Source organism: Mytilus edulis, chromosome 4, assembly GCF_963676685.1.
Source record: "Mytilus edulis chromosome 4, xbMytEdul2.2, whole genome shotgun sequence".
Classification (NCBI taxonomy): Eukaryota; Metazoa; Mollusca; class Bivalvia; order Mytilida; family Mytilidae; genus Mytilus; species Mytilus edulis.
Window position 1 is genome coordinate 42,032,242 of NC_092347.1, and position 24,961 is coordinate 42,057,202.

The 24,961-nt window shown below is 33.3% G+C and overlaps 1 protein-coding gene across 4 annotated transcripts in view; it reads right to left on the reverse strand.

Moving 5' to 3' along the window:
• Window positions 1-24,961, reverse strand: part of LOC139521891 (MFS-type transporter SLC18B1-like) — a 40,315-nt gene that overhangs the window by 5,546 nt on the left and 9,808 nt on the right. For all 4 annotated transcript variants that reach the window (XM_071315584.1, XM_071315585.1, XM_071315587.1 and 1 more), the window contains 2 exons: window positions 481-617; window positions 57-155 (listed from right to left, as the gene is read on the reverse strand). In XM_071315584.1, the coding sequence (XP_071171685.1) occupies window positions 57-155; window positions 481-617 (236 nt within the window). The remainder of the gene's footprint in view (window positions 1-56; window positions 156-480; window positions 618-24,961) is intronic.

Genomic DNA, 24,961 nt, shown 5'->3' on the forward strand with positions numbered 1-24,961 from the left:
AATAATTTGAAATTAACAACATTGAGCAATTCATAAAAAAAAACATGCACGTATACCTTTTTCTCGTTAATGTATCCCCACAGCGGTGATGAAAGTGCATACACAAATGGAAGGAGGACAAAAAATCCACCAGCTTCGGCTGTTGATAAATCTAACTAAAACAAACAAAAACAATTCTATAGTTGCTAACCTTCTGTAGTACGCCATTTTGGTCTCTAGTGAAGAGTTGTCTAGCTCATTGGAAATAATACATTATTTTCTAATTTTTATATCTTGTAATGGTAAGTATAAAATCAGTGAATTGGAATAAAAGCTTTTGGCATGTTCGCTGAATTATCAGAGTTAAAGATGCAATTTGAATCTTCCCCAGATATGGCTTGCTCCTTCCTGTTGAAAATTGTATAAAGCGAAACATGCAATCTGATGTTTCTTTAAATGTTTGTATTCGAATAAATGATATTGCGATCGGTTGCTACACACCTCTTTCAACTGAATTGCTAGAGTAGGTTCAAGAAACCCTATTCCTGAAGCAGCTATCAATATCATCAATCCTGTAATCATTATGGACGGGTTTTTAAGGAGAATGAACACTGACATAGAACTGTTGTCTTCTTTATCTGCAAAGAGATAACAACTGTAGAAATACCTTCCACAAACACAGACACATTTTTTTTTATTCGCGTGTCATTCATAAAATATATGACCAATTTTTGCGTGGGTCTCTCTTGAATTTTATCACCATGTTAACGTATTTTTCCCTTGGAAACAGAGTTATTATTTATTGAATTCTGCGGTATGGGGAATTCAATGTTCTCAATTGTTTCCAAACCTTTATGAAAAGACATGCATTGACGCATATATAAGCTCTAAACTGCAATCGTTAAGTATTATTACAACAGTTGCCATGGTGACAAATATCACCCATAACAGTCAATTAAATGATATATAATATAGTTTATGTAAAAAATTACATATAATTATGTTATAATGTTCATTTTTCTAATGGGAATATAACTGCATGCTTTGCTTTGTTTCACTCTCAGTACTGTCATGACTGTCTTTGCTCATTGAAAAGACTTAACAAATTTAAATATATACACTGTTGCATTTTGGGGGAGGAGTGGAGGTTGGGTAGTTTTTGTTTGAATCTTTCATAGATCAGGATCATGCACAGCTAAGGTGTGCATTAACTACCTCAGATATACTGCAAAGTTCAAATGTGCTCTTAGCTGATCCTAGACTTTGAAAGGGGTGTAATTCCATAAAATAAAAATAAACAGCTGCGCCTTGAGCGCATGTTACGCCCGTCGCTTTTTCAAAGAATAATAAAAGTTTAATAACTTCTCAATGTCATATCACAAATTCATGAAAAACTAATGGAGGTTATGTTAATAGATATAAACCTGGCGTCACCAAAGTTTCATAACTGCTCAAAGCATTGTCTGAAAACTGGAATATTCCCCCTTTTTATGATTAAAATCACATTTATCCGTGACCTAAATCGTATACAAATTAAAAGTGAACTCCCGTCAATAAATATAAACAATTTATTGAACGAAAAATGGAAAAAAATGGGGAGAGTTTAAGATTGGAAAGTGAAACTTTTTTTCAGTTTATTTAACTTTCTAAATTGAGGTACATTTCTCATTGGTTCATCTTTCTCTAAGCATACTACCTAGGGGAAGAAAAGCAATACATCTATATTTAGTTATGATTTTGCATACACCTTTTTGAAAGTACACCAAAATGGAACTAAAACTGTAGGAGATGTAGGTTATACGTCAATAACACAGCAATCAAACGAAAAAAAACCCAACTAATGACATTTAGCAGGCAACATAAAGATTTCAACAATACTAGTAGTTATAGGTGTCTACACAATATGTTAAATTCTTAATCATTACTAATTTATCTATATAAAGATTTTCTTGAGGATTAATTTTTATATAGTTGGGATCCTGCTAACATATTTAACCTCACCACATTCTCTATGTATGTGCCTGTCACAAGTCAGGAGCCTGTAAATCAGTGGTTGTCGTCTCTTTATGTGTTACATATTTGTTTTTCGTTCACTTTTTGTAAATAGATAGGTTTTCTTTTCTTGTTTAAATTGATTTACATTGTCATTTCGGGACCTTTCATAGATGACTATTCGGCATGGGCTTTGCCCAATGTTGAAGGCCGTATGATAACCTATTGTTGTTAATTTCTGTGTCATTTTGGTATCTTGTGAAGAATTGTTTCAATTTGGCAATTTAATATACCACATATTTTATTTTTATTTTAACAGAAATGCTAAAAAAAATAAATACTATGAAACTGATCTGGTTCTTGGTTTTAACAATTTTTAAAGTATCAAACAAAGAAAAGTAACGCAAAACGGGCATAACTCGGGAACAGTTAGAGTGTCGCCAACTAAATTCAAACTTGATCTCTGTTTTGTGGTAATAAGTATTGTGTATATGTTTCATAACATTTGGTTGAGGCAAACTAAAATTAGGAAATGGAAAATAACTTCGTGACGACTAAAGTACTAAAGTATCAAACAAAGAAAAGTAACGCAAAATGGGCATAACTCGGGAACAGTTTAAGTGACGCCAACTAAATTAAAATTGATCTCTGTTTTGTGGTAATAAGCATTATGTATATGTTTCATAACATTTGGTTTAGGCAAACTAAAATTAGAAAATGTAAACCAACTTCGTGACGACTAAAGTACTGACGGACATGGGTGAAAGTCACCCTACGGCCTTCAACAGTAAGAAAAGCACATACCACATAGTACCATATGAAGGCTTTGTAAACAGATATCAAACTAGTTGAAAAAAAATTACTTAAAATAAAAAAGATCATGATTGTTTAATCAGTAACTGTTGTTATGTTATTTGGCACGTGTCAATCGGTTCATTGATGTTTTCGGCATATCAAAGAAAAAAGGGCACGTGTCTAAATGGTGTATTCCTCCTATTCACACTTTTAAAAATAACTATTCCTTTTAGATGGTTTGATTAATTAGGTCTTTCAACCTTTCAGGTGAAAGACCTATAGGGTTTGTTCTGATTATTAGGTCTTTCAACTTTTCTGTTGAAAGACCTATTGTATTTGTTCTGATTATTATTATTATTAAGGTCTTTCCTTTTACAAAAGGGAAAGACCTTACTGTATTTCTTCTGTTTATTATTATTATTATTATTATTATTATTATTATTATTATTCTTTTTCCGCCAAACTTTGACAAATTTAGCCGCGTTAACCGTAAGACGTGTCGCTTTCATGTTCACACTTTGTATCGGTGTCATGAATACCTATCTGGAACTCACCCTGTTAGTCGAAATATTTTGTCGGTTCGGAGTTATCCCTCCGAAACCCAAAAACCTTGTTATCGTTCCAACACCGTAACCGTAATAGGTAGAAAAAAAACAAAGGGTGAAATTTGTTCAGGACCAGACCCCGGTTCTTCGTTACATTTGGATCGAAAAGATTCAACGACTCATTGGTAGGGTTATGCCCCTCTGAAAATTAATCGGTGTCGGTTGGCCACCAAAACTCAGAAACCATAAGTCGTAGACACCTAGGATCTTCACCATTCATCATCAATTCATGTATCTTTGAAAAATACCTCAAGGTCAAATTTGTATGTTGACCTTGACCTTTGACCTAACACCTTGTTATGGGATAATCTCAGAAACCATTATACTTACAGAAGTTTTAAATAGTGGAAAATGTTTGGGTCATTATGGCGCAACTTTGTTACATTTTGACCGAAGAGATTTGACCTTTCTGTAAGGGGCATAACCCCTGATTTAGGTTTCTGAAAAGACAAAATCAGCTTTTACTATATAACCAAAGGTCCTAGACCCGTGGGGTCTTCACCAATGACATTGGGGACTAATGACCTTGACAAAGGTCACAAGGTCAAAGGTCAAGGTCATGTCCCAGATAGCGAATTATGTGTTTTTGACCTTATTTTAAGCATTTTGAGTGTGTTTTAAGTGTTTTTAAGGTTGACCTTGACCTTTGACCTTTCAACTTTTTAGTCGATATCTCAAAAACGGTTAATCTTACAGAAATAGTAAACAGTGAAAAATGTTAAGGTGACTGAGGCACAACTTTTTTACATTTTGACCGAAAGGATTTGACATATTCTTAAGGGGCATAACCGCCGTTAACGGTTTCTGAAAAGGTAAAATTAGCTTTAACTCTTGAACGAAAAGTCCTAGACCCATGGGGTCTTTTACAATGACATTGTGGACCAATGACCTTCACAAAGGTCACAAGGTCAAAAGTCAAGGTCATGTCCAAATTATCGAATTTATTGTTTGTGTCATTTTTTAGCGGTTTTATGTGTGTTTGAGAGCTTTTCAATGCATTCTACGCCTATTGCAACATGTACTTTACATTTCGAAAAGGAAAGACCTCTCAATTGTTCAAGAACAATTGACATTTTAATTATTATTATTATTCTTCCGCCAAACTTTGACAAATTTATCCGCGTTAACCGTAAGACGTGTCGCTTTCATGTTCACACTTTGTATCGGTGTCATGAATACCTATCCAGAACTCACCCTGTGAGTCGAAATATTTTGTCGGTTCGGAGTAATCCCTCCGAAACCAAAAAACCTTGTTATCGTTCAAACACTGTAACCGTAAGAGGTAGAAAAAAAGCGAAGGGTGAAATTTGTTCAGGACCAGACCCCGGTTCTTCGTTACATTTGGATCGAAAGGATTCAACGACTCATTGGTAGGGTTATGCCCCTATGAAAATTAACCGGTGTCGGTTGACCACCAAAACTCAGAAACCGTAAGTCGTAGACACCTAGGATCTTCACCATTCATCATCAATTCATGTGACTTTGAAAAATACCTCAAGGTCAAATGTGTATGTTGACCTTGACCTTTGACCTTACACCTTGTTATGGGATAATCTCAGAAACCATTATACTTATAGAAGTTTTGAATAGTGGAAAATGTTTGGATCATTAAGGTGCAACTTTGTTACATTTTGACCGAAGAGATTTGACCTTTCTGTAAGGGGCATAACCCCTGATTTAGGTTTCTGAAAAGACAAAATCAGCTTTTATTATATAACCAAAGGTCCTAGACCCATGGGGTCTTCAGCAATGACATTGGGGACTAATGACCTTGACAAAGGTCACAAGGTCAAAGGTCAAGGTCATGTCCCAGATAGCGAATTTTGTGTTTTTGACCTTATTTTAAGGATTTTTAGTGTGTTTTAAACGTTTTTAAGGTTGACCTTGACCTTTGACCTTTCAACTTTTTGGTCGATATCTCAAAAACGGTTAATCTTACAGAAATAGTAAACAGTGAAAAATGTTAAGGTGACTGAGGCACAACTTTTTTACATTTTGACCGAAAGGATTTGACATATTCTTAAGGGGCATAACCGCCGTTAACGGTTTCTGAAAAGGTAAAATTAGCTTAACTCTTGAACGAAAAGTCCTAGACCCATAGGGTGTTTTACAATGACATTGTTGAGCAATGACCTTCACAAAGGTTACAAGGTCAAAAGTCAAGGTCATGTCCAAATTATCGAATTTGTTGTTGTTGTCATTTTTTAACGGTTTTATGTGTGTTTGAGAGCTTTTCAATGCATTCTAAGCCTATTGGAACATGTACTTTACATTTCGAAAAGGAAAGACCTTTCAATTGTTCAAGAACAATTGACATTTTAATTATTATTATTATTATTATTATTTTTATTTTTTTTCTTCCGCCAACTTTTTTTTCCTTCGCTGTTTTTTTGTTTCACAAGATGTCGCTTAGATATAAGGTATATGATATCGAACAGTTAATACGCTTCTGAAACAGACACCGCGTAACAAAAAACTTTACCTTGTAAGAGTTATCTCCCCGAACACTGTTTTTCTTGTGTCCTCTAAGGCTTCGCAACCATATAAGAAACCGACAAATTTATTTTTCAAAATTGCTCGTTATATCCTCAGGATGTTCTGTTTCATTTTGACCGAAGCTATCCGGAGACTCCATATGAGAGTTATCCCCCCTTTTATATATGATATAAGTGATATGCATTTCTAACTGGTAAACCATAAGTGATAGAGACCTAGGGTCTTTTGATTTTAGATCCTTGGTCCAAAAAAATAAAAATAAGGTCAAGGTCAAAGGTCAAGGTCAAATTTTAAATTTTGATTTTTGCTTATTTTCACTTATTTTCAATTACTTAATAAGATTTCGACAAATGATTTTTACTAAATTGTTAGTTGCAACATGTCGTTACTTATAAATTTTGGTTACAAGGGTGCGTAGACAATAAATGGGAGTTTTCGCCCCTCTTATATTTAGAATTATGCGTAAAGTGATATTACTCATGAACCATACATAATACAGACCTAGGGTCTTTTAAATTGGGATCCTATGTTTATGACCTTGAAATTGAGGTCAAGGTCATAGGTAAATTGGACGTTCTAGATTTTGACCTTTGGTCGAAATTCATTTTTATACATCATTAAGCCATAGGAACTGACATTTTCAACTGAATCTTTATATTTTCATATCAAAATAGATCCTTATTGGTTGAAAGACCTTCAATTGTTCTTTGAACAATTGGTTTTTAATTTTTATTTTTTTTCTTCCGCCAACTTTTTTTTCCTTCGCTGTTTTTTTGTTTCACAAGATGTCGCTTAGATATTTGGTATATTATATCGAACAGTTAATGCGCTTCTGAAACTGACACCGCGTTACAAAAACCTTTACCTTGTAAGAGTTATCTCCCCGAACACTGTTTTTCTTGTGGCCACTAAGGCTTCGCAACCGTATAAGAAACCGACAAATTTATTTTTCCAAATTGCTCGTTATATCCTCAGGATGTTCTGTTTCATTTTGACCGAAGCTATCCGGAGACTCCATATGAGAGTTATCCCCCCTTTTATATATGATATAAGTGATATGCATTTCTAACTGGTAAACCATAAGTGATAGAGACCTAGGGTCTTTTGATTTTAGATCCTTTGTCCAAAAAAATGAAAATTAGGTCAAGGTCAAAGGTCAAGGTCAAATTTTAAATTTTGATTTTGGCTTATTTTCACTTATTTTCAATTACTTAATAAGATTTCGACAAATTATTTTTACGAAATTGTTAGTTGCGACATGTCGTTACTTATAAATTTTGGTTACAAGGGTGCGTAGACAATAAATGGGAGTTTTCGCCCCTCTTATATTTAGAATTATGCGTAAAGTGATATTACTCATGAACAATACATAATACAGACCTAGGGTCTTTTGATTTGGGATCCTATGTTTATGACCTTGAAATTGAGGTCAAGGTCATAGGTAATTGGACGTTCTAGATTTTGACCTTTGGTCGAAATTCATTTTTATACATCATAAAGCCATAGGAACTGACATTTTCAACTGAATCTTTATATTTTCATATCAAAATACATCCTTATTGGTTGAAAGACCTTCAATTGTTCTTTGAACAATTGGTTTTTAATTATTATTATTATTATTTTTTTTTTTTTTTTTCTTCCGCCAACTTTTTTTTCCTTCGCTGTTTTTTTGTTTCACAAGATGTCGCTTAGATATTTGGTATATGATATCGAACAGTTAATGCGCTTCTGAAACTGACACCGCGTAACAAAAACCTTTACCTTGTAAGAGTTATCTCCCCAAACACTGTTTTTCTTGTGGCCACTACTACTTCGCTACCGTATAAGAAACCGACAAATTTATTTTTCCAAATTGCTCGTTATATCCTTAGGATGTTCTGTTTCATTTCAACGGAAGCTATCCGGAGACTCCATATGAGAGTTATCCCCCCTTTTATATATGATATCAGTGATATGCATTTCTAACTGGTAAACTATAAGTGATAGAGACCTAGGGTCTTTTGATTTAAGATCCTTGGTCCAAAAAAATGAAAATAAGGTCAAGGTCAAAGGTCAAGGTCAAATTCTTAATTTTGATTTTCACCTTTTTTCATTAACCTTATAAGAAATCGACAATTTTTTTTTACTAAATTGTTAGTTGCGACATGTCGTAACTTATAAATTTTGGTTGCAAGGGTGCGTAAACAATAAATGGGAGTTTTCACCCCTCTTATATTAAGAATTATGCGTAAAGTGATTTTACTCTTGAACCATACATATTAAGGAACTAGTGTCTTTTTATTTGAGATGTTTATTCTATGACCTTGAAATTGAGGTCAAGGTCATAGGTTAATTGGACGTTCTAGATTTTGACCTTTGCTTAAAATTCATATTTATACATCATTAAGCCATAGGAACTGACATTTTCAACTGAATTTTAATATTTTCATATCTAAATAGATCCTTATTGGTTGAAAGACCTTCAATTGTTCTTTGAACAATTGGTTTTTAATTATTTTTTTTTTTCTTCCGCCAACTTTTTTTTCCTACACTGTTTTTTTGTTTCTCAAGATGTCGCTTAGATATATGGTATATGATATCAAACAGTTAATACGCTTCTGAAACTGACACCGCGTAACAAAAAACTTTACCTTGTAGGAGTTATCTTCCCGAACACTGTTTTTCTTGTTATCTCTTAGGCTTCGCAACCGTATAAGAAACCGACAAATTTATTTTTCCAAATTGCTCCTTATATCCTCAGGATGTTCTGTTTTATTTTGACCGAAGCTATCCGGAGACTCCATATGAGAGTTATCCCCCCTTTTGTATATGATATAAGTGATATGCATTTCTAACTGGTAAACCATAAGTGATAGAGACCTAGGGTCTTTTGATTTAAGATCATTGGTCCAAAAAAATGAAAATTAGGTCAAGGTCAAAGGTCAAGGTCAAATTCTAAATTTTGATTTTGGCTTATTTTCACTTATTTTCATTAATGTTATAAGATATAGACAAATTATTTTTACTATATTGTTAGTTGCGACATGTCGTAACTTATAAATTTTGGTTGCAAGGGTGCGTAGACAATAAATGGGAGTTTTCGCCCCTCTTATATTTAGAATTATGCGTAAAGTGATATTACTCATGAACCATACATATTAAGGAACTAGTGTCTTTTGATTCGAGATGTTTAGTCTATGACCTTGAAATTGAGATCAAGGTCAAAGGTTAATTGGACGTTCTAGATTTTGACCTTTGCTTTAAATTCATATTTATACATCATAAAGCCATAGGAACTGACATTTTCAACTGAATTTTAATATTTTCATATCAAAATAGATCTTTATTAGTTGAAAGACCTTCAATTGTTCTTTGAACAATTGGTTTTTAATTATTAGGTCTTTCCACTTTTCCGTGGAAAGACCTATTGGTTTTCTTCTGATTATTATTATTATTATTTTTTTTCTTCCGCCAACTTTTTTTTCCTTCGCAATTTTTTTGTTTCGCAAGATGTCGATTAGATATATGGTATATGATATCGAACAATTAATACGCTTTTGAAACTGACACCGCGTAACCAAAATCTTATCCATGTAAGAGTTATCTCCCCGAACACTGTTTTTCTTGTTATCGCTTAATATTCGCAACCGTAAAAGAAACCGAAAAATTTATTTTACCAAATTGCTCGTTATATCCTCAGGATGATTTGATTTATTTTGATCGAAGCTATCCGGAGACTCCATATGAGAGTTATTTCCCCTTTTATATTTGATATAAGTGATATGCATTTTTAACTGGAAAACCATAAGTGTTAGAGACCTAGGGTCTTTTGATTTGAGGTCCTTGGTCCAAAAAAATGAAAATGAGGTCAAGGTCAAAGGTCAAGGTCATGATTAATTTTTTGATTTTGGCTTGTTATCTCTTATTTTCAGAAATCTTATAAGATATCGACAAAATATTTTCACATAATTGTTAGTCGCGACATGTAGTTACACATAAATTTTATTCGAAAGGGTACGTAAACATTTGTTGCTAGTTTTTCCCCCTTTTATATCTTAGATCAGTCGTATGGTAATATAACTCATTAACAATATAAAGTAAAGACCTAGAGTCTTTTGATTTGAGGTCCTTGGTTCATGACCTTGAAATTGAGCTCAAGGTCATATGTTAATTTAACGTTCTAGATTTTGACCTTTGCTTTTACCTCATATGTATTCATGTTAGAGCTATTAGACTTTTTGCATTAGGTTGCAAGCAGTATGACGTTGAAAAAGCTAACCGGAAATGACTTTTTGTAAACCGGAAGTAGCTAATATTTGTAATAAATTATTGTAAAAGTATGTAAAACCATATATTTTTGGAATCAGCGTCAAGTAAACTATAAGACAGTACCGGAAGTAACATATTTTGAACCGGAAGTAAAAAATTATCTCCCTTATTTATATCTTATTGTATAGAAACCTTATATTTTTTGAATCAGCGTACAATAAGTTGTCATTTGACGCTGAAATTGACATTTAAAACAAAATTTTAATATTTTCATATAAAAAAAATCATTACTGGTGGAAAGACCATCAATGGTTCTCTGAACAATTGGTTTTTAATTATTATTAAGGTCTTTCCTTTTACAAAAGGGAAAGACCTTACTGTATTTCTTCTGTTTATTATTATTAGGTCTTTCCACTTTTCCGTGGAAAGACCTATTGGTTTTCTTCTGATTATTATTATTATTATTTTTTTTCTTCCGCCAACTTTTTGTTCCTTCGTAATTTTTTTGTTTCGCAAGATGTCGCTAAGATATATGGTATATGATATCGAACAATTAATACGCTTTTGAAACTGACACCGCTTAATCAAAATCTTATCCATGTAAGAGTTATCTCCCCGAACACTGTTTTTCTTGTTATCGCTTAATATTCGCAACCGTATAAGAAACCGACAAATTTATTTTACCAAGTTGCTCGTTATATCCTCAGGATGAATTGATTTATTTTGACCGAAGCTATCCGGAGACTCCATATGAGAGTTATTTCCCCTTTTATATTTGATATAAGTGATATGCATTTTTAACTGGAAAACCATAAGTGTTAGAGACCTAGGGTCTTTTGATTTGAGGTCCTTGGTCCAAAAAAATTAAAATGAGGTCAAGGTCAAAGGTCAAGGTCATGATTAATTTTTCGATTTTGGCTTGTTATCTCTTTTTTTCAGAAATCTTATAAGATATCGACAAAATATTTTCACATAATTGTTAGTCGCGACATGTAGTTACACATAAATTTTAGTCGAAAGGGTACGTAAACATTTGTTGCTAGTTTTTCCCCCTTTTATATCTAAGATCAGTCGTATGGTAATATAACTCATTAACAATATAAAGTAAAGACCTAGAGTCTTTTGATTTGAGGTCCTTGGTCCAAAAAAATTAAAATAAGGTCAAGGTCAAAGGTCAAGGTCATGATTAATTTTTCGATTTTGGCTTGTTATCTCTTTTTTTCAGAAATCTTATAAGATATCGACAAAATATTTTCACATAATTGTAAGTCGCGACATGAAGTTACACATAAATTTTAGTCGAAAGGGTACGTAAACATTTGTTGCTAGTTTTTCCCCCTTTTATATCTTATATCAGTCGTATGGTAATATAACTCATTAACAATATAAAGTAAAGACCTAGAGTCTTTTGATTTGATGTCCTTGGTTCATGACCTTGAAATTGAGCTCAAGGTCATATGTTAATTTAACGTTCTAGATTTTGACCTTTGCTTTTACCTCATATGTATTCATGTTAAAGGTATTTGACTTTTTGCATAAGGTTGCAAGCAGTATGACGTTGAAAAAGCTAACCGGAAGTGACCTTTTGTAAACCGGAAGTAACTAATTTTTGCAACAAATTATTGTAAAAGTATGTAAAACCTTATATTTTTGGAATCAGCGTACAATAAGTTGTCATTTGACGCTGAAATTGACATTTAAAACCAAATTTTAATATTTTCATATAAAACAAATCATTACTGGTGGAAAGACCATCAATGGTTCTCTGAACAATTGGTTTTTAATTATTATTATTATTCTTCCGCCAAACTTTGACGCAGTTAGCCTCCGTAACCGTAAGACGTGTCGCTTTCTTGTTCACACTTTGTATCGGTGTCATGAATATCTATACAGAACTCACCCTATTAGTCGAAATATTTTGTCGGTTCGGAGTAATCCCTCCGAAACCAAAAAACCTTGTTATCGTTCCAACACCGTAACCGTAATAGGTAGAAAAAAAACAAAGGGTGAAATTTGTTCAGGACCAGACCCCGGTTCTTCGTTACATTTGGATCGAAAAGATTCAACGACTCATTGGTAGGGTTATGCCCCCATGAAAATTAACCGGTGTCGGTGGACCACCAAAACTCAGAAACTGTAAGTCGTAGAGACCTAGGATCTTCACCAATCATCATCAATTCATGTATCTTTGAAAAAAACCTCAAGGTCAAATTTGTATGTTGACCTTGACCTTTGACCTAACACCTTGTTATGGGATAATCTCAGAAACCATTATACTTACAGAAGTTTTAAATAGTGGAAAATGTTTGAGTCATTATGGCGCAACTTTGTTACATTTTGACCAAAGAGATTTGACCTTTCTATAAGGGGCATAACCCCTGTTTTAGGTTTCTGGAAAGACAAAATCAGCTTTTACTATATAACCAAAGGTCCTAGACCCTTGGGGTCTTCAGTAATGGCATTGGGGACTGATGACCTTGACAAAGGTCAAAAGGTCAAAGGTCAAGGTCATGTCCCAGATAGCGAATTTAGTGTTTTTAACCTTATATAAAGCATTTTTAGTGTGTTTTTGAGCTTTTTAAGGTTGACCTTGACCTTTTCAATACATTCTACGTCTGTTGGAACATGTATTTTACATTAAAAAAGGAAAGACCTCTCAATTGTTCAAGAACAATTGACAGTTTAATTAAGGTCTTTCCTTTTACAAAAGGGAAAGACCTTACTGTATTTCTTCTGTTTATTATTATTATTATTATTATTATTATTATTATTCTTTTTCCGCCAAACTTTGACAAATTTAGCCGCGTTAACCGTAAGACGTGTCGCTTTCATATTCACACTTTGTATCGGTGTCATGAATACCTATCCGGAACTCACCCTGTGAGTCGAAATATTTTGTCGGTTCGGAGTAATCCCTCCGAAACCCAAAAACCTTGTTATCGTTCCAACACCGTAACCGTAATAGGTAGAAAAAAAACAAAGGGTGAAATCTGTTAAGGACCAGACCCCGGTTCTTCGTTACATTTGGATCGAAAAGATTCAACGACTGATTGGTAGGGTTATGCCCCTATGAAAATTAACCGATGTCGGTTGGTCACCAAAACTCAGAAACCGTAAGTCGTAGACACCTAGGATCTTCACCAATCATCATCAATTCATGCATCTTTGAAAAATACCTCAAGGTCAAATTTGTATGTTGACCTTGACCTTTGACCTAACACCTTGTTATGGAATAATCTCAGAAACCATTATACTTACAGAAGTTTTAAATAGTGGAAAATGTTTGGGTCATTACGGCGCAACTTTGTTACATTTTGACCGAAGAGATTTGACCTTTCTATAAGGGGCATAACCCCTGTTTTAGGTTTCTGAAAAGACAAAATCAGCTTTTACTATATAACCAAAGGTCCTAGACCCTTGGGGTCTTCTGTAATGGCATTGGGGACTAATGACCTTGACAAAGGTCAAAAGGTCAAAGGTCAAGGTCATGTCCCAGATAGCGAATTTAGTGTTTTTAACCTTATATAAAGGATTTTTAGTGTGTTTTCGAGCGTTTTAAGGTTGACCTTGACCTTTTTAATACATTCTAAGTCTATTGGAACATGTATTTTACATTACAAAAGGAAAGACCTCTCAATTGTTCAAGAACAATTGACATTTTAATTATTATTATTATTCTTTTTCCGCCAAACTTTGACAAATTTAGCCGCGTTAACCGTAAGACGTGTCGCTTTCATGTTCACACTTTGTATCAGTGTCATGAATACCTATCCGGAACTCACCCTGTTAGTCGAAATATTTTGTCGGTTCGGAGTTATCCCTCCGAAACCCAAAAACCTTGTTATCGTTCCAACACCGTAACCGTAAAAGGTAGAAAAAAAACAAAGGGTGAAATTTGTTCAGGACCAGACCCCGGTTCTTCGTTACATTTGGATCGAAAAGATTCAACAACTCATTGGTAGGGTTATGCCCCTATGGAAATTAACCGGTGTCGGTTGACCACCAAAACTCAGAAACCGTAAGTCGTAGACACCTAGGATCTTCACCATTCATCATCAATTCATGTGACTTTGAAAAATACCTCAAGGTCAAATGTGTATGTTGACCTTGACCTTTGACCTAACACCTTGTTATCAGAACAACTCAGAAATCATTATACTTACAGAAGTTTTAAATAGTGGAAAATGTTTGGGTCATTACGGGGCAACTTTGTTACATTTTGACCGAAGAGATTTGACCTTTTTGTAAGGGGCATAACCCCTGTTTTAGGTTTCTGAAAAGACAAAATCAGCATTTACTATATAACCAAAGGTCCTAGACCCATGGGGTCTTCAGCAATGACATTGGGGACCAATGACCTTGACAAAGGTCAAAAGGTCAAAGGTCAAGGTCATGTACCAGATAGCGAATTTAGTGATTTTAACCTTATTTAAGGGATTTTCAATGTGTTTTAAAGATTTTCAGTGTGTTTTAAAGCTGTTTAAGGTTGACCTTGACCTTTGACCTTAAAACTTTTAAGTCGATATCTCAAAAACGATTGTACTTACAGAAATAGTAAATAGTGAAAAACGCGTTGAGGTGGATGAGGCGCAACTTTTTGACATTTGACCGAAGAGATTTGACCTTTCTATAAGGGGCATAACCCTTGTTTTAGATTTCTGAAAAGGCAAAATCAGCTTTTACTGTATAACCAAAGGTCCTAGACCCATGGGGTCTTCAGCAATGACATTGGGGACTAATGACCTTGACAAAGGTCAAAAGGTCAAAGGTCAAGGTCATGTCCCATATAGCAAATTATGTTTTTTTTACCTTATTTAAAAGATATTCAGTGTGTTTTAAAGCTTTTCAATACATTCTACGTCTATTGGAACATGTATTTTACATTACAAAAGGAAAGACCTCTCAATTGTTCAAGAACAATTGACATTTTAATTATTATTTTTTTTCTTCCGCCAACTTTTTTTTCCTTCACTGATTTTTTGTTTCGCAAGATGTCGCTTAGATATATGGTATATGATATCGAACAGTTAATACGCTTCTGAAACTGACACCGCGTAACAAAAACCTTTACCTTGTAAGAGTTATCTCCCCGAACACTGTTTTTCTTGTTATCTCTAAGGCTTCGCAACCGTATAAGAAACCGACAAATTTATTTTACCAAATTGCTCGTTACATCCTCAAGATGATTTGATTAATTTTGACCGAAGCTATCCGGAGACTCCATATGACAGTTATCCCCCCTTTTATATATGATATAGGTTATATGCATTTCTAACTGGTAAACCATAAGTGATAGAGACCTAGGGTCTTTTGATTTAAGATCCTTGGTCCTAAAAAATGAAAATTAGGTCAAGGTCAAAGGTCAAGGTCAAATTCTAAATTTTGATTTTGGCTTATTTTTACTTATTTTCATTAACCTTATAAGATATCGACAAATTATTTTTACTAAATTGTTAGTTGCGACATGTCGTAACTTATAAATTTTGGTTGCAAGGGTGCGTAGACAATAAACGGGAGTTTTCGACCCTCTTATATTTACAATTATGCGTAAAGTGATATTACTCATGAACCATACATATTAAGGAACTAGTGTCTTTTGATTCGAGATGTTTAGTCTATGACCTTGAAATTGAGGTCAAGGTCAAAGGTTAATTGGACGTTCTAGATTTTGACCTTTGCTTTAAATTCATATTTATACATCATAAAGCCATAGGAACTGACATTTTCAACTGAATTTTAATATTTTCATATCAAAATAGATCTTTATTAGTTGAAAGACCTTCAATTGTTCTTTGAACAATTGGTTTTTAATTAGGTCTTTCAACCTTTCAGGTGAAAGACCTATTGTATTTGTTCTGATTATTAGGTCTTTCAACCTTTCAGTTGAAAGACCTATTGTATTTGTTCTGATTATTAGGTCTTTCAACCTTTCAGGTGAAAGACCTATAGGGTTTGTTCTGATTATTATTATTATTATTATTATTATTATTAGGTCTTTCAACCTTTCAGTTGAAAGACCTATAGGTTTTGTTCTGATTATTATTATTATTATTATTATTTTTTTTTTTCTTCCGCCAACTTTTTTTTCCTTCACTGTTTTCTTGTTTCGCAAGATGTCGCTTAGATTTTTGGAATATGATATCGAACAGTTTATACGCTTTTGAAACCAACTCTGCTAAACCGAAAACTTTCCCAAATAAGAGTTATCTCCCCGAACACTGTTTTTCTTGTTATTTCTAAGGCTTCGCAACCGTATAAGAAACCGACAAATTTATTTTTCCAAATTGCTCGTTATATCCTCAGGATGTTCATTTTTATTTTGACCGAAGCTATCCGGAGACTCCATATGAGCGTTATCCCCCCTTTTGTATATGATATAAGTGATATGCATTTCTAACTGGTAAACCATAAGTGATAGAGACATAGGGTCTTTTGATTTAAGATCCTTGGTCCAAAAAAATGAAAATTAGGTCAAGGTCAAAGGTCAAGGTCAAATTCTAAATTTTGATTTTGGCTTATTTTCACTTATTTTCATTAACCTTATAAGATATCGACAAATTATTTTTACTAAATTGTTAGTTGCGACATGTCGTAACTTATAAATTTTGGTTGTAAGGGTGCGTAGACAATAAACGGGAGTTTTCGCCCCTCTTCTATTTAGAATTATGCGTAAAGTGATATTACTCATGAACCATACATATTAAGGAACTAGTGTCTTTTGATTCGAGATGTTTAGTCTATGACCTTGAAATTGAGGTCAAGGTCAAAGGTTAATTGGACGTTCTAGATTTTGACCTTTGCTTTAAATTCATATTTATACATCATAAAGCCATAGGAACTGACATTTTTAACTGAATTTTAATATTTTCATATCAAAATAGATCTTTATTAGTTGAAAGACCTTCAATTGTTCTTTGAACAATTGGTTTTTAATTATTTTTTTTTTTCTTCCGCCAACTTTTTTTACCTTCGCTGTTTTTTTGTTTCGCAAGATGTCGCTTAGATATATGGTATATGATATCGAACAGTTTATACGCTTTTGAAACCAACTCTGCTTAACCGAATACTTTCCCAAATAAGAGTTATCTCCCCGAACACTGTTTTTCTTGTTATCTCTAAGGCTTCGCAACCGTATAAGAAACCGACAAATTTATTTTTCCAGATTGCTCGTTATATCCTCAGGATGTTGTGTTTTATTTTGACTGAAGCTATCCGGAGACTCCATATGAGAGGTATCCCCCCTTTTGTATATGATATAAGTGATATGCATTTCTAACTGGTGAACCATAAGTGATAGAGACCTAGGGTCTTTTGATTTAAGATCCTTGGTCCAAAAAAATGAAAATTAGGTCAAGGTCAAAGGTCAAGGTCAAATTCTAAATTTTGATTTTGGCTTATTTTCACTTATTTTCATTAACCTTATAAGATATCGACAAATTATTTTTACTAAATTGTTAGTTGCAACATGTCGTAACTTATAAATTTTGGTTGCAAGGGTGCGTAGACAATAAATGGGAGTTTTGGCCCCTCTTTTATTTAGAATTATGCGTAAAGTGATATTACTCATGAACCATACATATTAAGGAACTAGTGTCTTTTGATTCGAGATGTTTAGTCTATGACCTTGAAATTGAGGTCAAGGTCAAAGGTTAATTGGACGTTCTAGAGTTTGACCTTTGCTTTAAATTCATATTTATACATCATAAAGCCATAGGAATTGACATTTTCAACTGAATTTTAATATTTTCATATCAAAATAGATCTTTATTAGTTGAAAGACCTTCAATTGTTCTCTGAACAATTGGTTTTTAATTATTATTATTATTATTATTATTAGGTCTTTCAACCTTTCAGGTGAAAGACCTATAGGGTTTGTTCTGATTATTATTATTATTATTATTATTATTATTATTATTATTATTATTATTTTTTTTTTTCTTCCGCCAACTTTTTTTTCCTTCACTGTTTTTTTGTTTCGCAAGATGTCGCTAAGATATATGGTATATGATATCGAACAGTTAATACGCTTCTGAAACTGACACTGCGTAACAAAAAACTTTACCTTGTAAGAGTTATCTCCCCGAACACTGTTTTTCTTGTTATCTCTAAGGCTTCGCAACCGTATAAGAAACCGACAAATTTATTTTTCCAAATTGCTCGTTATATCCTCAGGATGTTCTGTTTCATTTGGACCGAAGCTATCCGGAGACTCCATATGAGAGTTATCCCCCCTTTTATATATGATATAAGTGATTTGCATTTCAAACTGGTAAACCATAAGTGATAGAGACCTAGGGTCTTTTGATTTAAGACCCTTGGTCCAAAAAAATGAAAATTAGGTCAAGGTCAAAGGTCAAGGTCAAATTTGATTTTGGCTTATTTTCACTTACTTCATTAACTTTATAAGATTTCGACAAATTATTTTTACTAAATTGTCAGTTGCGACATGTCGTAACTCATAAATTTTGATTGGAAGGGTGCGTAGACAATAAATGGGAGTTTTTGCCCCTCTTATATTTAGAATTATGCGTAAAGTGATATTACTCATGAACCATACATAATACTGACCTAGGGTCTTTTGATTTGGGATCCTTAGTTTATGACCTTGCAATTGAGGTCAAGGTCATAGGTAAATTGGACGTTCTAGATTTTGACCTTTGCTAGAAATTCATATTTTTATATCATAAAGACATAGCAACTGACATTTTCAACTTAATCTTAATATTTTCATATCAAAATAGATCCTTATTGGTTGAAAGACCTTCAATTGTTCTTTGAACAATTGGTTTTTAATTATTATTTTTTTTTTTCTTCCGCCAACTTTTTTTTCCTTCACTGTTTTTTTGTTTCCCAAGATGTCGCTTAGATATATGGTATATGATATCGAACAGTTAATACGCTTCTCAAACTGACACCGCGTAACAAAAAATTTTACCTTGTAAGAGTTATCTCCCCAAACACTGTTTTTCTTGTTATCTCTAAGGCTTCGCAACCGTATAAGAAACCGACAAATTTATTTTACCAAATTGCTCGTTACATCCTCAAGATGATTCGATTAATTTTGACCGAAGCTATCCGGAGACTCCATATGAGAGTTATCCCCCCTTTTATATATGATATAGGTGATATGCATTTCTAACTGGTAAACCATAAGTGATAGAGACCCCGGGTCTTTTGATTTAAGATCCTTGGTCCAAAAAAATGAAAATTAGGTCAAGGTCAAAGGTCAAGGTCAAATTCTAAATTTTGATTTGGGCTTATTTTCACTTATTTTCATTAACCTTATAAGATATCGACAAATTATTTTTACTAAATTGTAAGTTGCGACATGTCGTAACTTATAAATTTTGGTTGCAAGGGTGCGTAGACAATAAATGGGAGTTTTCGCCCCTCTTATATTTAGAATTATGCGTAAAGTGATATTACTCATGAACCATACATATTAAGGAACTAGTGTCTTTTGATTCGAGATGTTTAGTCTATGACCTTGAAATTGAGGTCAAGGTCATAGGTTAATTGGACGTTCTAGATTTTGACCTTTGCTTTAAATTCATATTTATACATCATAAAGCCATAGGAACTGACATTTTTAACTGAATTTTAATATTTTCATATCAAAAAAGATCTTTATTAGTTGAAAGACCTTCAATTGTTCTTTGAACAATTGGTTTTTAATTATTATTATTATTATTATTATTAGGTCTTTCAACCTTTCAGGTGAAAGACCTATTGTTTTTGTTCTGATTATTATTTTTTTTTTTCTTCCGCCAAATTTTTTTTCCTTCACTGTTTTTTTGTTTCCCAAGATGTCGCTTAGATATATTGTATATGATATCGAACAGTTAATACGCTTCTGAAACTGACACCGCGTAACAAAAAACTTTACCTTGTAAGAGTTATCTCCCCGAACACTGTTTTTCTTGTTATCTCTAAGGCTTCTCAACAGTATAAGAAACCGACAAATTTATTTTTCCAAATTGCTCGTTATATCCTCAGGATGTTATGTTTTATTTTCACCGAAGCTATCCGGAGACTCCATATGAGCGTTATCCCCCCTTTTGTATATGATATAAGTGATATGCATTTCTAACTGGTAAACCATAAGTGATAGAGACCTAGGGTCTTTTGATTTAAGATCCTTGGTCCAAAAAAATGAAAATTAGGTCAAGGTCAAAGGTCAAGGTCAAATTCTAAATTTTGATTTTGGCTTATTTTCACTTATTTTCATTAACCTTATAAGATATCGACAAATTATTTTTACAAAATTGTTAGTTACGACATGTCGTAACTTATAAATTTTGGTTGCAAGGGTGTGTAGACAATAAACGGGAGTTTTTGCCCCTCTTATATTTAGAATTATGCGTAAAGTGATATTACTCATGAACCATACATATTAAGGAACTAGTGTCTTTTGATTCGAGATGTTTAGTCTATGACCTTGAAATTGAGGTCAAGGTCAAAGGTTAATTGGACGTTCTAGATTTTGACCTTTGCTTTAAATTCATATTTATACATCATAAAGCCATAGGAACTAACATTTTGAACTGAATTTTAATATTATCATATCAAAATAGATCTTTATTAGTTGAAAGACCTTCAATTGTTCTTTGAACAATTGGTTTTTAATTATTATTATTATTATTATTTTTTTTCTTCCGCCAACTTTTTTTACCTTTGCTGTTTTTTTGTTTCGCAAGATGTCGCTTAGATATATGGTATATGATATCGAACAGTTAATACGCTTCTGAAACTGACACCGCGTAACAAAAAACTTTACCTTGTAAGAGTTATCTCCCCGAACACTGTTTTTCTTGTTATCTCTAAGGCTTCGCAACCGTATAAAAAAACAGCAAATTTATTTTACCAAATTGCTCGTTACATCCTCAGGATGATTTGATTTATTTTGACCGAAGCTATCCGGAGACTCCATATGAGAGTTATCCCCCCTTTTGTATATGATATAGGTGATATGCATTTCTAACTGGTTAACCATAAGTGATAGAGACCCAGGGTCTTTTGATTTAAGATCCTTGGTCCAAAAAAATGAAAATTAGGTCAAGGTCAAAGGTCAAGGTCAAATTCAAAATTTTGATTTTGGCTTATTTTCACTTATTTTCATTAACCTTATAAGATATCGACAAATTATTTTTACTAAATTGTTATTTGCGACATGTCGTTACTTATAAATTTTGGTTGCAAGGGTGCGTAGACAATAAATGGGAGTTTTTGCCCCTCTTCTATTTAGAATTATGCGTAAAGTGATATTACTTATGAACCATACATATTAAGGAACTAGTGTCTTTTGATTTGAGATGTTTAGTCTATGACCTTGAAATTGAGGTCAAGGTCATAGGTTAATTGGACGTTCTAGATTTTGACCTTTGCTCGAAATTCATATTTCTACATCATAAAGCCATAGGAACTTACATTTTGAACTGAATTTTAACATTTTTATATCAAAATAGATCTTTATTAGTTGAAAGACCTTCAATTGTTCTTTGAACAATTGGTTTTTAATTATAAATTGGTTTTATAACATTCAAGGTTGATTAAAAATTCACTTAAGATTTACCTGTATTTTTTTAAAGAAAATATAGTTGATACACTGTTCAGTGGAGGATCTAGGGGAAAAAGGGGGGGGGGGGTTCGGGGGTTGGAAACCCCCTTTTTTGGACAATCAATGCATTTGAATGGGAGCATATAGTTGGAACCCCCCCCCCCCTTTACTCTGGGTTGGGAACCCCCTCCCCCTTTTTAAAATGTCTGGATTCGCCACTGCTGTTAAAGTATATTACTTTAATAAAAATTTGATACACTGTTTATTTGCAAACTGGTTTTTTTCTCTTCAAAGCGTACATTAAAATAAAGAATAAGTCAGAATGACAGAGGTATACGTAATATATGATTTAAAAATCATTGAATTTGTTAATCTAAAATTAGAAATGCAGCATATAATAATTTATCAACACAAACCACTGTTGTTTCCAGTACACACACAGTATCTGGAGAAAAGCACAAGGAACAGGAATTTAAGTTCCATACTGCTATATGTCACTGTACCGCCTTCAACAATAAGCAAATACCATACTGCATAATCAGCTAAAAAGGGCCCGGAAATCACAAATGAACAAAAAAATCAATTTGACAAATATATTTTTTTATATAACACAACAACAAATGACAAACACTACTACTGTATTACAGGCTCCTGACTTGGGAAATGCACATACATGCAGAATGTGGCAAGGTGAAACATGTAAATGGGATTCCAATCCTCCCTGTAAAACATAAACACAAAGTGGACATGGCCGGCTACTTGTACATACCAACACAAAAAGACACTAAGAACATATCTGAGAGTACTTGCAGTTACTGAAAGCTAATTTAAAGCCAAAACAACAAATAAAAAAATTACACAACTAATTAGACTGCATGCTCTTTACTGACTATGAAACAAAATACTGATGGGATCATTACACAATACTGGGACTGAGACTACACATCATCTAAAGGGATGGCAAAGCAAGTCGACGAAACATTCTAGCACCCGCGACCAAACATTTTAAACAAATAAAACTACTGAAACATGAGGAATCTAGGCCTCAACCATGATTCACTATGCAGCATTAATGCCCCACCAAGAAGTAACAACAGTACAGTTTGGCGATGCAGCCACCCACCTTATTCACGTTGAATAGATTAATAAACTTGAATAAGCTAATATACGGTGGATTTCTGATGTGTGTGCTACAATGTATGATTTACTTTAGTGTTGTTTACTTGAATTGTTTGTTTCATATTATAATGCTTGCGTGACTTTACTTTTGCATTTGCTTTATAAAAGAAATATTAGATAATTTGCTACATTTCTTTATTTCGATTGTTTTATGCTATATGGTCACGTGTTTGTCTCTTTCACTTATTCAGAATTTCCATTCTCAATTTTATTCCATTTCTTTCATTTTTATTTGAATTAAAAACACAAAATTCAAACATATACAAAAATAACCTATTTCCTATAAAACAAGAATGTGTCCATAGTACACGGATGCCCCACTCCCACTATCATTTTCTATGTTCAGTGGACCGTGAAATGGGGGTCAAAACTTTAATTTGGAATTAAAATTAGAAAGATCATATCATAGGAAACATGTGTACTAAGTTTCAAGTTGATGTAACTTTAACTTCATCAAAAACTACCTTGACCAAAAACTTTAACCTGAACTTTGCACTATCATTTTCTATGTTCAGTGGACCATGAAATTGGGGTCAAAACTATAATTTGGCATTAAAATTAGAAAGATCATATCATGGGGAACATGTGTATTAAGTTTCATGTTGATTGGACTTCAGCTTCATCAAAAACTACCTCGACCAAAAACTTTAACCTGAAGCGAACGGACGGACGGACGCACAGACGGATGCACAGACGGACGCACAGACAAACGGAGGCACAGACCAGAAAACATAATGCCCCTCTACTATCGTAGGTGGGGCATAAAAAAACATTGGCCAATTAAAAGTTGATTAAGTATAATCCTTTGTTTCCTAGAAAGACTCAGATAAAAAATGGTATCTGGGGAACGATCTCATTGAAGAAGTAAATGAATACAAATATTTAGGCGTATATTTTTCAAGATCCCTTAAATCTACATACCATATAGAACAGTACCTGAAAGAAAATTTTCAACGGAAAATAAATCATGCAATTCGTATTTTAGGTGAACAGGGGGATTTTAACCGTATAAATTTTGGACATTTTCTGTGGATGTCGGCTATTCGACCATCACTGACGTATGGATATTCAGTATGGTTCTCGTCATCCCAGAAATGTAAAGAATTACTAGAAAGTTTTCAATATAAAGTGGGGAAAATAATCTTAAACACAAAAATGAATATTCCTAAATGTGCGCTCCTAGCTGAATTTGGGTGGGAGTCAATAAACAGATTTATGGATAGACAAAGAATTGCATACTACGCTAGATTAAAAAACCTGCCCAATAATCGGCTGTCTAAAATTATCCTAGATGAAATTATACCTGTTAAATGTAATGAATGGAAATATATCGAAAATATCGAAACTATTTTACAGACTGCGGGTCTTGACCATTATGCAAATGGAAACATAAACGTTAACATCTTTAATAAATTTTATGGTAACGAAACGACCAATACTCAACTATGTAATATTTTAGGAAAGAGTAGCCTAAACTTGTACCAATCCTTTGTGGTTGTTAGTCATAAGCAGCTGTATCTATCAAATGTTGACGACTTCCGCTCAACAAGGCTAAAATTTTTGGCAAGAACGAATTGTCTGCCTATAAATGCAACGCTTCAACGAATGAATCTGACAACAAATAATGAGTGTCAGCTATGTTCCTCAAATTCGATTGAGAATATCTTTCACGTTATGTTAGATTGTCCTTTTTTCTTGGCTATCAGAAAAAGAACAAGTACTAACATACAAGCATGTTTCGAGAATTTAAAAATGGATATCTGTTTTTCAGAGTTGCCACCCTTATCACAAATACAGTTCATGATAGGTGATCTGGGCTACTTGTATTCTCCAGACTTGGGTAACAGTTTAGATAAGATCGTTAAAAAATACCTTGTAGACGTAATGCATGAACGTTCTTTTCAAATTGATAAGATTTCCAATGTATAATATCTTGAACTGTGTGTGAACGTTTTTAGTTTTAAGTTTGATTTTTTTATCTTTTATGGATGAAAGATTTTAAAGTATTTATGCATATGAAATTGTCACTGTAATGTACTTTTACGAAATTACCAATTTATTATGATATTTTAGCGTTAATGTATTTATAAGACTTATAAAGCCTTTTGTA